Source organism: Eleutherodactylus coqui, chromosome 9 (genome assembly GCF_035609145.1).
Source record: "Eleutherodactylus coqui strain aEleCoq1 chromosome 9, aEleCoq1.hap1, whole genome shotgun sequence".
Classification (NCBI taxonomy): Eukaryota; Metazoa; Chordata; class Amphibia; order Anura; family Eleutherodactylidae; genus Eleutherodactylus; species Eleutherodactylus coqui.
Genome location: NC_089845.1, coordinates 65539538 through 65553898, shown reverse-complemented (window position 1 = coordinate 65553898; position 14361 = coordinate 65539538). Strand labels below are relative to the sequence as shown.

The 14361-nt window shown below is 42.2% G+C and overlaps 1 protein-coding gene across 1 annotated transcript in view; it reads left to right on the top strand.

Moving 5' to 3' along the window:
* The window catches only part of ZNF407 (zinc finger protein 407), a 488252-nt gene that overhangs the window by 45290 nt on the left and 428601 nt on the right, over positions 1-14361 (top strand). Inside the window, exon 3 of the mRNA XM_066579487.1 lies at positions 7419-7533. Within this exon, the coding sequence (XP_066435584.1) occupies positions 7419-7533 (115 nt within the window). The remainder of the gene's footprint in view (positions 1-7418; positions 7534-14361) is intronic.

The window sequence follows — 14361 nt, the reverse complement described above, 5'->3', positions numbered from 1 at the left end:
AAGTTTCCCAAGGAAAGGGTAACCAGTGAATCCACAAAAAAAGATCATGGATGCCCAAGACTTATTGATGCACTTGGGGAGCAAAGGCTAGGCTGTCTAGTCCAATCCCACATAAAAGATACAATCGCACACACAACTGAAAAAGTTAAAGGGGTTATCCACATTTTTAAATTTGATAGCTTTATCCTCAGGCTAGGCCATCAATATTTGATTTTGTAAGTTCCGACTAGAGATGAGCAAGCATACTCGCTAAGGACAATTACTCGATCGAGCATTGCCCTTAGCGAGTACCTGCCCACTCCGAAGAAAAGGTTCGGCTGCCGGCGCGGGTAACAGGTGAGTTGCGGCAGTGAGCAGGGGGAGTCGGGTGGGAGAGAGGGAGAGAGATATCTCCCCTCCGTTCCTCCCCGCTCTCCCCCGCCGCTCCCTGCCCGCCGCCGGCAGCCGAACCTTTTCTTCCGAGTTGGCAGGTACTCGTTAAGGGCAATGCTCGATCGAGTAATTGCCCTTAGTGAGTATGCTCGCTCATCTCTAGTTCCAACACGCGCTACTCCCACCATTGAGCTCCTGAAAGTGTCCTGGCACCTGTATGAGTACTGCAGTCTCTTCAATGATTGCATCTGTCTGGCAAACTGCTGGTACTCTGAAGGCTATATGTACTTTTAATAGCAAATGTTCTAAGTTGTACATTTCTTTTTATTTCTGAGAGTCAGATCCCCACTGATCAGATATGGATGGCCTGGCCTGAATAAACACGGATAGCCACTTTGATGTTGGTTCTCGTAGAACGATGTCAAAACATGGTACATTGCAGCTTGTTGTGTAGCTGCAGGCTGTTCAAAATACCAATGCTGATGTTGGTTCACCCACAAAAAGTGCCTATAACGGTACATGAATATTGGAACTGGACCATGGAGCAATATAAAAAGACACTAATGAATTATGTTTTCTTTTACTGGACTGCTATGAAGTGGAACCGGGTTGTCTCCAGTGACTAATCCAGGTTTAGTTTAGGCACTGACATTGGCTGTGTTCATGTCTGGATCCCTGGGGGTGAGCACCTCAGTCCTGCCTTTGCTGTGGAGCGGCACACTGCCCCCACTGTTGGTGTGATGGTCTGGGGGACCATCTCATACACCCCTAGCATTGATACGAGGGACATTGACAGCTCAGCGTTATGTTCAGAACATCCTGTCTGTCATGGCAGGGCTTTCAAGAGGCATTTCAAGATAATGCTCCGCCACACACTGCAACGGTGTCACAGAAATGCCTCCACAATATTGCCACACTTTCATGGCTGCCCCATCACCAGATTTCTCACCAATAGAACATTTATGGGACCGTCTGGGATGCCAACTTCCTCTGCTTATGAGTTTGCATGATCTAGAGGCTCAGTTACAGCAAATATAAACAGATAATGACCTGAGGATAGGTCATTAATAGTATTTCACTAGAAAACCCCTTTAAGTGAAACCTCATTAAGAGATTCCACTGTATGGACTACTTCTACGGTTGGGCATCCAGTAAGTTTTTGTTGGCTTTATAGTTGTGATTTCTTCAAGTTTGGAGCCTCATTGCTACTTGACATACCGTGAGTGTGCTGTAAGTGCACACCTATGAGTAAATTGGATGTCTTGTAGTGTCGGGTGATGAACTATAGGGATCCGATTAAATTCGCACCCACCTTCATCTCTTAAGGGTGAGCATGCTTAAACCCCCCCACTAGAGTAGAATTGGTTATGTTGCCTACGTACAAACGGAAGCGATATCTCCAACCCCTTCTAATGCAAAGTATCCTGAAATTGGATACAATGATACCTTCCATTGCATCGGTGGATCGCCCAGCATTTAACGGCTCGCCGTGGCTCTGTTAGTGCGGGCAATCATATACGTTGGTTTAATTTTCTGCAGAAAGTACCGAAGTCACACTGCGTTTTTTTTTTTCTCCTTGTCTGGTAAGATATTCCTTTTCTATTTTTATACGATTTGCATTAGCCCTTTTACACAGCGCAATGACAATTTAGAATGTCACCAAATTAATGATTAATTTAGTTTTATCTGCATCATTTAAATAAACTGGAGTTTCTGGGTGTGATTGATGAGATGTGATTGCTGTTAGCTGCAGTCTCAACCTGCTTTTGACATTTAAACATATAAAGCTGACTAGATATAACCATTCAGGTGCTAAATATATTTTACATCTACTTCTGCTGCTAGAAATGGAAGTATTAAGAGATCTAGCTTCATTGTCATTGAACTGTGAAATATTCAACCTTGTCTGCCCGCGCTTAGTACTGTTGACTTTTTTATTTCTTTTCAAAGATTAAAATTAAATGCTTCATTTTTCGTCAGCTTTTGGGAATTACATTTGAAATTTAAGACTCTCAAAATTTTACTGAGAACTTCATTTCCACCAGCCATTCTTGGAGGCTCGTCGTCTTTCCAAGGGCACGGCACAGCGCACTATTGATCAACTTTCATGGAGGGTAAATTCAGTCTTATCAAAGCTCTTGATGTACACTTATTAGAGTTCCTATATTTTATAGGCGGTTTCCAAGAAGTGATTGGAGCACTTCACTAAGCATAAGCTAACCATAATATGAAGCATAAGTAACTCTATTGATGGGATATGTAACAGCTTGATCTACCGTGCCAGGGGTGACTCGCTGTACGCAATAGGCCAACATCTCATCTATTGGATTTTTGTTTTTGCTGTTCTTCGAAAATGTTGGGTTACAAGTAAGCTAATCTATTCACATTTTGAAAATCACGGGAACTTTGACCTATCCAGCTTGTACGGGGTAGTGATCCATCGCCCTTTTTACCTCCAGCCTGTTGTAAAATAACCAGTTAATCACAGCGGTTCTATCTTGTTTCATATATCTGTCCGATGCTCGGCATCCAATAATAAAGTTTGTGCTCGAAATAAATAATAGCCAAAATGTCAATACTTCTAGTTTCCAGAATAATCATAAATTCTGGGCTATAAAACAGTCGTAAAGGCATAATATTTTATCCCCAGTATATTCACACATTGCATGTCATTACAATAGCAGAGTGATGAATCACCTTCGCCGGGTGACAGGAAAAATCTGAAATAACCGTGCCAATATGAGATGTTGGAAAGTTAGAACGCTGCTTCAGAACTGCACACTTAGCTGGAAAATATTTTTTAAGGGGTTTCGTATTTGAAAGCAATTTTTACAGCTCCTCAAATATACCTGCTTGTTAAATTTAAGTGCTTAGAACAAATATTACCTGCATTTAGAGCGATGGAAGGCTGGCTTTTTAATCTGAAGCGGCTTCTTGTATCGAAATGTACATGCGATGGCTCGAGCCTCGTGAGCAAAAGCTCAAAAATACACCTTTTTAAAAGCCTCTGATTGTATAATATACTGGTATTTTTAATTTTTACTGCCTGTTATTACCAGTTCTGTAGGATAGAATCGGGCTATCACAGTCGTACTGCTTTGGTTGTTTTGGTTAACAATCAAGTGTTTTTTTCCATGCATGGCGTTTACCATTACACAAATGTAGTACATAAAAAATGAAATACAAATTGCCGACCTAGTGTGAAGAACTAAATATTTGTCCTTTTTTAAAGATGTTATCTAACTGTATGACCTATCCTCAGCATAAGCTATGAATATCTGATTGGTGGGGGTCCACTGCTCAAGATGATTGAAGGGGCTGTAGTACTCGTATGAGCGCCACGGACTCTTCAATGCTTACATCCGAGCACAAACGTGATAGTATTGCGCAATGCTGTATTACTGATTGTGACCCTTTTGCATACTACGGGCTTATCCCAGTCACTTCAATGGGACAAGCCTATAGTACTCAGAAGAGTCACTATCGGTAATATGGAGTTCTGCAGTACGAGCATGATCATGCATAGATATGAACAATGAAGAGGCCACCGCGGTGCTAATGCGATTCCCATGGCCACTTTGATCAGCCGATCGATGGGAATCTCCAATGGTTGACCCAACCGGTCAGATATTGATGGCTTACTTTAAAAAAAGAAAAAAAAAATCATCAATTTTACTAGGTTGGATAACCCATTTTAAGGCTGTTTTTAATATGGTCGTGTGGACAAAGACTTCAGTTTTGTGTTGGTTACATGGCAGCTAATGAAAGTGAATTTGGCCATGCAGAAACCTAGCAGGTTTGGACTTCTGCCCTGTCATGGTAAGGTAGGGGGTAGCATCACAATCACATTTACCTTCATCTTGCTTGCAATGTAGCTGGGCAAGACTGCAGTTTTTAACCAAAGTTTCCATATAGCCCTAGCCTTAACCCTTTCCAATCCAATTTCTCTGCCACCTAGCACATTCCACAGCTCTTATTTATTTTGAACGTGAGTTAAAGGGGTTTTCCAGGGAGAATATTACTGATGACCTATCCTCCCGATAGGTAATCAATAGTTGATCAGCTGGGGTCCGCTTGCTGTCAGCACCGCAAATGCACAGAGGTCAGAGCTGAAGCAGCGGAAGTCTTTGCAACGACTTCTGTGTAGTGGCCAGCGCTTGTAATTGCAGATACAGCTCGCATTGTTTTAAATGAGATATATAATATATTACTAGTGTATAATATACATATCTATAATATATATATATATATAAAAATTACACTTTGCAGGAGAGAGGTCTGACATTGGACCTCTCTCCTGCTTACTGTAATATACATCTGCAGAAGAAAACCCAGATGATGGACCTCTCTTTTGCATGGTGTTAGAAACGTGTCAAACCTCACCCGACATGGGAGCTATGCAAGGAGATCTCAATGTCGAACGAGGTCAGACACTTGATTGGAAAGAGTTAAGCCCTTTTACTCCTCAGGTTATCAGAATATTAATGCCCTTATAAAAATACCTATATGTACATGCACATATACAAGCATGCTTGCACCTGACAAACTTTGGAGTTTGGACAGATGAGACCGTGCACCCATATTAGAAAGACATATGTCAGATAACCGCTCTTCTGTTCTTTATGATTGGGCAGGACACTTAACCTAAATACGTTTTCTTGCCCCGTCGTTTAAGGGGGTATCCAGAATCAGAAAAATATGGCTGCTTTCTTTCGAAAATGGTGCCACTCATGTCCACAGAATGGGTGTGGAATTACCCCTTGGCCCTATTGACTTCAGTGGAGCTGCAATTCCAGCCTCGACTCATGTACAGGTGTTCAACTTTCTTTGGAAGAATATAGTCATGTTTTTCTAAACCTTAATAACCTCATTAATCATTATTCCCCCATAATATCCTATTGGGCTTCGGTGGCTTAAATATCACCCATATCCAGCTAGATTTCTTTATATTTGTTTTCTGGGACTTTAATACTGATGGCTTAAAGGGGTTGTCCCGAGCCAAAACCTCAAAATTTTCAATTAGCCCATTCCCCCTGTCACCCCCCCGGCATAAAGCAGCCCTTTAAAGCGGTTATAAACCGCTTCCTACTTACCGTTTTGAAGAAATAATAACTTATAAAGTTCTTCTTCCAACATGGCATCTGTGATGTCCCAGGGTGCGTTCCACGGTGCACCGCGCTTCCAGGAGGCTTTCATGTGCGCTCCCGAGACGCCGGTCACGTGAGCAGGTGACTGATGTCATCGGTGGAGGCATGCACTTGTAATGAATGAAACGCCGCTCCCGTGCAGTGATAGCTCATCTGCGCAAGCGCAGACGAGCTGTATCGCGCGGGCACGCTGGAGCGGCTTGTTCACAGCGGGGAGAGTACAGACTGCGCAAGCGCGTCTAAAACAGACTGCTGAGGAAGAAATTAGACGGCTCCATGGCGACGGGGACGCAGAGACAGCGCGAGGACGGAGACAAGTGAGTGAGTAACTTCTGTATGGCTCATATTTAATGCACGATGTAAATTACAAAGTGCATTAATATGGCCATACGGAAGTGTATAGACCCACTTGCTGCCGCGGGACAACCCCTTTAACCTTGAGGGTGTTTTCCAAGTTATTACTTTTTATATAGTTTTGGTTCATCCATGCCCCAATCAATATAAAAGCGATATACTCATTGTGGCCCTGCCATGGCATCTGACAGGTGACATCACCCGGCATGAAGGCTTGGAGATGTCCTGTAAACCTGTCAAATGGGCTGTCAATGTAAAAGCTCTGAGGCAGGTTTATGGGATTTCACTGAGGATGTACCTGCTGGCCTCGCATTGGCTGCAGTGGTCACATGGGTAAACAATCATTGTGACTGCTGCTGCTGATGTAAGCGGAGGAGCAGAATGGTGGTGGGGTAGCAGCGGGTGGTGAGTATGTAATTTATTAAATTTATTACATACTCTGTCCTTCCACTGATACCAATGTTTGGGGTTCTCAGAAAACCCCTTTATGGTAGAATATCAATATGAAATCTCTGGGTATCGAACTCCTGACACCCCTACCAACCAGCTGATTGAAAGGGTTGTGGCTTCTTCATTCAGGGATAGCTCTGTACATTTGGTAGAAGTTGTCCTGGTATTGCAGCTCAGCCCCATTCACGTGGAATGAATTGCAGAGAGCTGTAATAACCGGTACAACCACCATATATCTGGTGAATAATGAACAAAACCACAGAAACTTCAATCATCTGATCGAGGGGAACGCTGGAAGCCGTACCCCCAGCTATCTGATAGTAATGGCCTAATGTGGTAGAAGGGATTTTACCTTTTTATTTGACATGATGTCTTCCCATCTGTATTGAACAACAAAAAGATACACTGTGAAACAATGTCAGTGGGAACTCTGTGCTGCCATGTTTTGTGGGACTGTGGACAGATTCGTACCTTAGCGGACCACAATGTTATGAGATGTGGTAACATTTACATTCTTCTGTAACGTTATGAAACAGAAGAACAAAAATAAAACGGCTGCCATGTGACCAAAACCAGCAGCTCCTGATGGGAACCCGTTAACTATAATGTTTTACCAACATTTAACTGGAAAAATAGCGCGGCATGTTGCACTATTCTGTGCAAATAAGGAGGATGGAACAATACCTCTGCAGCGCCACCCATCGGATGGCAGCATTCCTGCAACTCAATATACGACTTTTTAACAAGTCTGTAAAGCAATGATTGGGAATAGGAAACAAAGCCAGAAATCCATACACAGACAGCTGTTTCGGGGTGATTGCCTCTCATCAGTGTGCAGCAGTTTCTTGCTTGGCTGGTGAGAGGCCTAGGACATGGGTCAGGAGCGGTGTCGTCTCTCCTTATTGAGAGCACCTAGAAGTGCTCTCCACACAATTTTTGGGTGCTCTCCTTAAGGAGAGACGACAACCCCTCTTGATGCACTATTCTTTCCGACATTTTTGATAGAAACCCTGTACGGAACGAGCGGACAGAAATGTGAACTGCGCCTTAGATTCACATGTGTTGCTTATGTTTTGTTTTGTTTTTCCCCCCTAGGCTCAAAGCCATTTAAATGCAAAATATGCAACTTTGCAGCAGCTCAACTTGGAGATGCCAGAAACCACGTGAAGAGGCACCTGGGGATGAGAGAATATAAGTGTCATATATGCGGGTGAGTAAACGGCATGTGCCGCTCCTGTAGATCTCTCTCCACAATACACAATGTACACGTCTTACTGCCAATGGCTGACATTATGCATGCACACCCTGATTTTCATTGTTATGGTAAATTTCTTAAATACAGTTATGACATTTTTCTCCCACTCCTAATCCCGTTCTGTGGATGTGCAATTGTATGGGGCTACAAGGTCAATCTGAACCTGTAATCTGTAAATTGCCTAAATTATAGGATGTTCATTCATGTTGCCAGAGAGAACTATAAATTACCCTTAAAGACATAAAAAATGTATAACTTGAAAGGCTGATTTAGTTTTTGTACATGCTCCTTTTTTATCGTTACTTTAAGAAATATGTTCCTGACGGACTTTCTTGTTTTTCGGGTAATGTAAAGTAAATGTATCATGATATAATTATATGTAGCACAGTGGCTTAATGGTTACTAATGTTGACTTACAGCGCTGGGGTCCCATCAAATCCCACCAAGTGCAGCATCTGCATGGAGTTTGTCTCCCCCCCCCCCCCCCCCCATGTCTCTGTTACCCTCCGCACTTCAAAAACATACAGATAGGCGACTATGGATTGTGAGCCCCGATGAGGACAGAACTCAACATCATGTGCTGCCTAATATGCATGCGCTATATAAATCTGATAGATATATATATATATATATATATATATATCTAATATCTCTATATATATTATGCAACACAAAGTCCAGAGTTTTAACCTTTTTTTTTCTTCATTTTTATATCATTTTTCTATATTTGTACCCTTAACATCTCTTTCACAATGGTTCTTTCCAAAGAATTCTCATTTTCAGTGTTTAATTGTCCTTCCAGAATGTTACATTTTATAAAAGGCAATGAAAATACCAAATGACTAACGGATTCATTTCAAGGAAATATTATAAAGGTTTTAATAACAGTGTGGCATGGATGGGGTATTGTAATGCACAAAGTAGATTTGAATATTCTAGTGCAGGTTAGATTTTTTTTCTTTTTTTTTTTTATTAATGTTATTATGCCAATAAAATTAACACTCTGAATATGTGCATCATATAAAACCAATTTACTGGAGCCAGTGTAACCTATGTGGAGAGGTCCTCTAGCTAATCCAAAGAGCACTGCAATTCACTTACAGTTAGTACAATGCACAAATGACTGGAATTTATCGTATTTTAACATACAGCTTTACCTGCGTTACAAATCTACTTGACTTTATGACTAATTGGTCATTTCAGTCTTACTGCTGTATAGCAACAATAATGCGTTCATGCTTTTATTTTACTATCAAGAACACATCTCATAGATTTAAAGCTCATGTTCAGTTTTTAAATGGACTCTATAGTTCAAGTAAGATAGGTGTATTGAGTATTGTGTGTTCTAAAAGAGGTTTCTAAGAGAAGATCTCCGGGCACGCTTTTATAGCACATCTAATTGACATAAAAACGTGTAGGAGAGAAACCTCATTCAAAACACAGTTCTGTCTAAAATCATGGGGTGCATAGTCATTTTTTGACAAAGGTCTTGCCATTGTGTTAAAATTTTGAAATGGTAGCTAGAAAGATCTTTTTGTGGGAGCAGGCTGGTAAACATCACATTAAAAAGGTAGGTTGGCAAAAAAATGTAACTGAAATCTGCTCAGCGCTGTGCAAAAACATTTTGAAAAAGTCATACTCACCAATGCCATTCCAACAATGCCTGGATTCCTTCTGCACTCCTCTTCTTATGTTAGAAAAAAGACATATGTCCATCCAGTTTAGCCAATTACTCCCCCCCCCCCCCATGTTGATCCAGAGGAAGGCAAACAAAAAACATGCGGTAGCAGCAGAATTTCCCCATATAAGGGGAAAACATTTCTTCCTGACTCCAATCTGGCAATCAGAATAATCCCTGGGTCACCAACCCTTTAGAAGTTAATAATGATTACCCAATGTCACCACTGCAGACAGTTACCAGTTGATTCCAAGCCAACCTACAAGATTACCATCAATATTAAGTAACTGAATTTGGCTATCTGGTATCACATTGTTTTTACTTAATACAGTGATGCAGGCTGCTGTTACACCTTAATCTGCTCTACGTTTTGTCTTCTTTTTTTGATTTTTGAAGGTCTTTTCCCACATTTTCTCACAGCTTTTTTCATCTTCATTATAAAGACCTTGTTCACATGTAAGCACATCTGCCACAATTCAAGCCAGTTAGGATGTGGGCAATGGCATTTATGATTTATATCTACTTTGTCTAAGAAAAAAGGTTGAACAAAGCTATAGGACAAATCACATTTGGGTTCACATGTGGACAAAGCGGTAAAGTAGCACCAGGCCTCTAAACATACTTTCTAGTATCCTGCAGTTAAAGGAGTTATCTAATTCCATCTAATTAGGAGTTATCTAATTTCTTTCCATGTGTCCTATTAGGGAGTAAAGAATAAATATTTGCTGTCGGGGGGGGGGGGGGGGACCCTGACCAATCTCACCTCTGTTGCCGGTTTGTCATAGATCGACTACTTTGAGCACACTCACCGCTACCAATTTTCATGACAGAGCCTTGATCAATCACTCTAGCGGGGTTGTAAGCGCAGAGTCCTTAGAATAAAGGTGGATTTGTACCCAGCTTTCCCAGGCTCTTGCACGCATGCAGAGCGAAAGCTCAAATCACCCCCTGGTCATTCTAACATCTATAGCACTTTACAATACCCACATGCTACCGCTGCCATCACCAGCTTGTATGTCACTGGTAAGCTGTAACTCGGACTATGAATTATAAACACAATTTTCGAAGTTATGGTTTATTTTAAAACGGACAAGGCTTGACTAATAAATTGCAGATTTATTCTAAAAAAGACTAACAGTGCTAAACATATGTATGCAAAAATATACAGAAAAGAATGTTACAATGGAGATAAGGTTTGTATATATACACAACAGAGAGTATTTTAAGATAAAACAAGGAGAAAATAAAGAAAGGTACCAAATTTGGGATATTTGCCAATGCTCTGAATTGTTTGGAGTCACTGAAGCAAAAGGGAAAGCCTTACACCGTCGCAGATCCCTGAAGTCTGATAACAGGGGTTCGTTGGGAACCGAGTTATAAAGGATTCTCCAGAACACACCTCTCCCTCCGCCGCCTCTGAAGTCATTTAGAGAGGGGTGGGCAGATGGGGACAACCTCTGAAAAACCATAATTCTCCACTTTGGCCATATTTCCGCAGGGGGTACTCCCATCGGGTATATATGCCTGGCATATTGCTGGTCATGATTTTATCTTTATATTTATTCAGTGATATCAAGCATGACGTAAATTATACGCCATTTGGGGTGTTCTGGGGCCCATACGACATAGTGTGTAGATACGTTACATTCAACTGGCCTGCCTGATTCCAATAATATGATTCATATTGGACTAGGACCTTCACATGACTAATAACCCTTATTAAGATATTTTTCCTTAATAAAAAATTTTGGAGTCAGGATATCTCTGGGAACCATCCGAGGTGTCACAACTCACTGGCAGGGGGCAATAAGCATTCCCTTGTCACTGGCTTGAAACATTTATTTTTTGCAAATATTGCAAAAAAAATTTTCTCTCTTACTTCTCTTTCTAGTCTTCTAATGAGATTTGAATTTCCAATTGTTTGATCGCGTATACAAAACACTGCAATACTTCAGTATTAAAGTATATTGTATTTCTGCAGGCATTCTATTAAGACGTGCCACATACATGTCTTAATAGGCAGAAGTGTACGTGGCAACCCTGGGGACCTTCACGAGGCCTTGGGCTGCCATAACACCTGAATTGCACCTTCCAATCTCATCAAACTTTGGAGGCAGTTCAGGACATTTACTGTATATACCGGCGTATAAGACGACTTTTGAACCCCCAAAAATCTGCTCTGAAGTCTAGGGTCGTCTTATACGCCGGTAATACAAAAAAAGAAAGTGTCAAAAAAAAATCATTACTCACCTCCCCCGGTGTTCTGCAGCGCTGCTGCAGGCTGTCGCTCCCTCCTGGTCCCCGGCAGAGCATTGCTTTCTGAATGCGGGGCTTGAAATCCCCGCCTCCAGAAAGCTAATACTGTGATTGGCTAACACACGCCGTCAGCCAATCATTGAATGGCTGTGATTGGCTGAAGGCGCACGTGTGTTAGTCAATCACAGCCATTCAATGATGTCATTGTATGGCTGTGATTGGCTGAAGGCACGTGTGTTTTAGCCAATCACAGCCATTCAATGATGTCATTGAATGGCTGTGATTGGCTGACGGCGTGTGTTAGCTAATCACAGTATTAGCTTTCTGGAGGCGGGGATTTCAAGCCCCGCGTCCAGAAAGCAATGCTCTGCCGGGGACCAGGAGGGAGCGCATCCTGCAGCAGTGCCGCAGAATGGCGGGGGAGGTGAGTAATGATTTTTTTTTTTGCTCCGCTGTATTCCCGGCGTATAAGGTGACCGTTGGGGGGTCGTCTTATACGCCCCGTCGCCTTATACACCGGAATATACGGTAAATAGTCTTGAGGGGTATAATACAAACTGTGCAAAAAAAAAGCTAAATTGTCTTGCTAAATTTAACTCCACAGCTCCCCATGGAGTTAATATTAGAGATCCTTTACACATTAGATAAATTCCTATTATCTAGATTCCACAAGTTTGAAACCTAGTAAATGATTTATTAGTACCCCTTTAATTAAGGTTTTATATATGAAAGGCTTAGGGAGAGAATGATCAAAGTCCACTTTTAATGGAAATTAAAATTTTTAATTTCAAAGTTGCACAACTCGTCAAGCCTAAAGTATATAATGGAATTGTATATTAAACAGTATAATTGTTTTTTAGCGCTGTGTTTTCTACTAGAGATGAGCGAACGTACTCGGTAAAGCACTACTCGTCCGAGTAATGTGCTTTATCCGAGTACCTCCCTGCTCGTCCTGAAAGATTCGGGACGCGCTGCGGAGCAGAGAGCTGCAGGGGAGAGCGGGGAGGAACGGAGGGGAGATCTTTCTCTCCTTCTCTCCCGCCCGCTCTCCCCTGCTCCCCGCTGCGACTCACCTGTCAGCAGCGGAGCGCCCCGAATCTTTCAGGACGAGCGGAGAGATACTCGGAGAAAAAAGCACATTACTCAGACGAGTAGTGCTTATCCGAGTACGTTCGCTCATCTCTATTTTCTACACATGCCTCTGGAATAGACTATGATCATTTTTTTCAGCTCTCTGCCTTCGAAAATAAATCAATGCAGTTGTAAACTCCCTCTACCTCCACTTTAACACTAATTGACAGGTCTCTCCATGTGCACAGTAACAGGGAGGGACCTGTCAATCAGCGTCTGGAGGGAGGAGGGCAGGGGGAATGTGCATATGTGAAGAGGCATGGGCTTCCCTGGACAGCTCTACAGTAAAATTTGCAAATTTACCAAAGCGGTTGGTTCAAGTGACAGACCGGGAGAAGGGAGGAGAGTATGAAAAGGCAAAAAATAAACAAATTGAGGTCCTCTTGTCTTCATCCTATGATGGGTCCTCTACATGGACAGCCCATAATTTCGGTGGGAGCTATAATCTTTCATTTCCCCCTCTGTCGATGCTGCAGGGAAATTGAATACTTGCAGCCTGTTTCCCCTATGGTTTACAGCAAATCACTGAGGTCTTTGTATCAGCTTATTATCAGTTGGATCTTCCAATGAAGAAAGATCATCATTTTAATTAAATAAAATGGCCTTTCATATCTTTAATCTTCCTTTTTTTAAAGTTTAGAGTTTACGGCAGTTTAATTTTAGCATATCTGTAACGTTTTCTAATAACAGGAAATGAGCGTTGGAGGAGCACATTTATGGCGTCACACCTTTTTAAAGGGTTGGATTGATTTGTAGAATTAGGAGTTAGGGTAGGTTACTCGTGTAACTATAGATGATGGGGAAAATGGCTATTGGTTTAGAAGCAGCCTGGAGTGTCGGAACATTAACACTGCTGACAATGTCAATTCATTATCATTGATGGCTAAATAATCTTGGAAATGCTCGGTGGACCTATTAGTTCCTGAGCATGAGCAGCTCATGCCGCATTTCTTCATTAGTTTTAATTGCTATAAATTTTATATTTTTAAAAATTTTAATTTTATAAGGTGAAGTGATCTTTCAGCAACATTAATTCTTTAATTTTGTCACAAACAGAAGGTCTCACTCTAGGTTGTTTTTTTTATATATCATTCGGACGTTTGTAGAATATTTTTGAGTTCTAGCTTTGATAGACTGCCATTTCAATAACTGACTTTAATCTAACACGACTGGGATTAACCCCTTAACGACGGCCCCATCGGGAAACTACGTCCTCAAAAAGTGGGCCTTAATCCTAGAGGACGTAGTTTTATGCATCCTCTTTGGATTGATGCCCACTGGCCTGAGGACGTGACAGCTCCATGCTGTCGGTGCCCGCAGGTAGCCGACAGCATGGAGCTGTCATCCCAGGATGCGGGCAGTCCCCCCCGGCATTGCGATCGGCGCTATAAAATGAATAGCGCCGATCGCAAAAAAGTAAAGAAAACAGTGTTAAAAAGTAGTAATTCAGCTGCTATGATGGATCGGATCCATCACGGCAGCTGAAAATACTCACACGGCTTGTCGGCGGTGTCCCCCGGAGATCTGGTCCTCCCGGACCCGCCGGCGGCCTTCTGCGCATGCGCGCCTGACGATGACGTCACGCGCACGCGCAAAAGCGCGGGTGTCCCCGGCAAATTTAAAATCTCCTGGCTCCCGGCTCCTGAAGGTAGCCGGGAACCAGGAGGTGTTACCGGGGACCACTGTGAGCGGTCCCCGGGCCCGCGATCACCGCTATC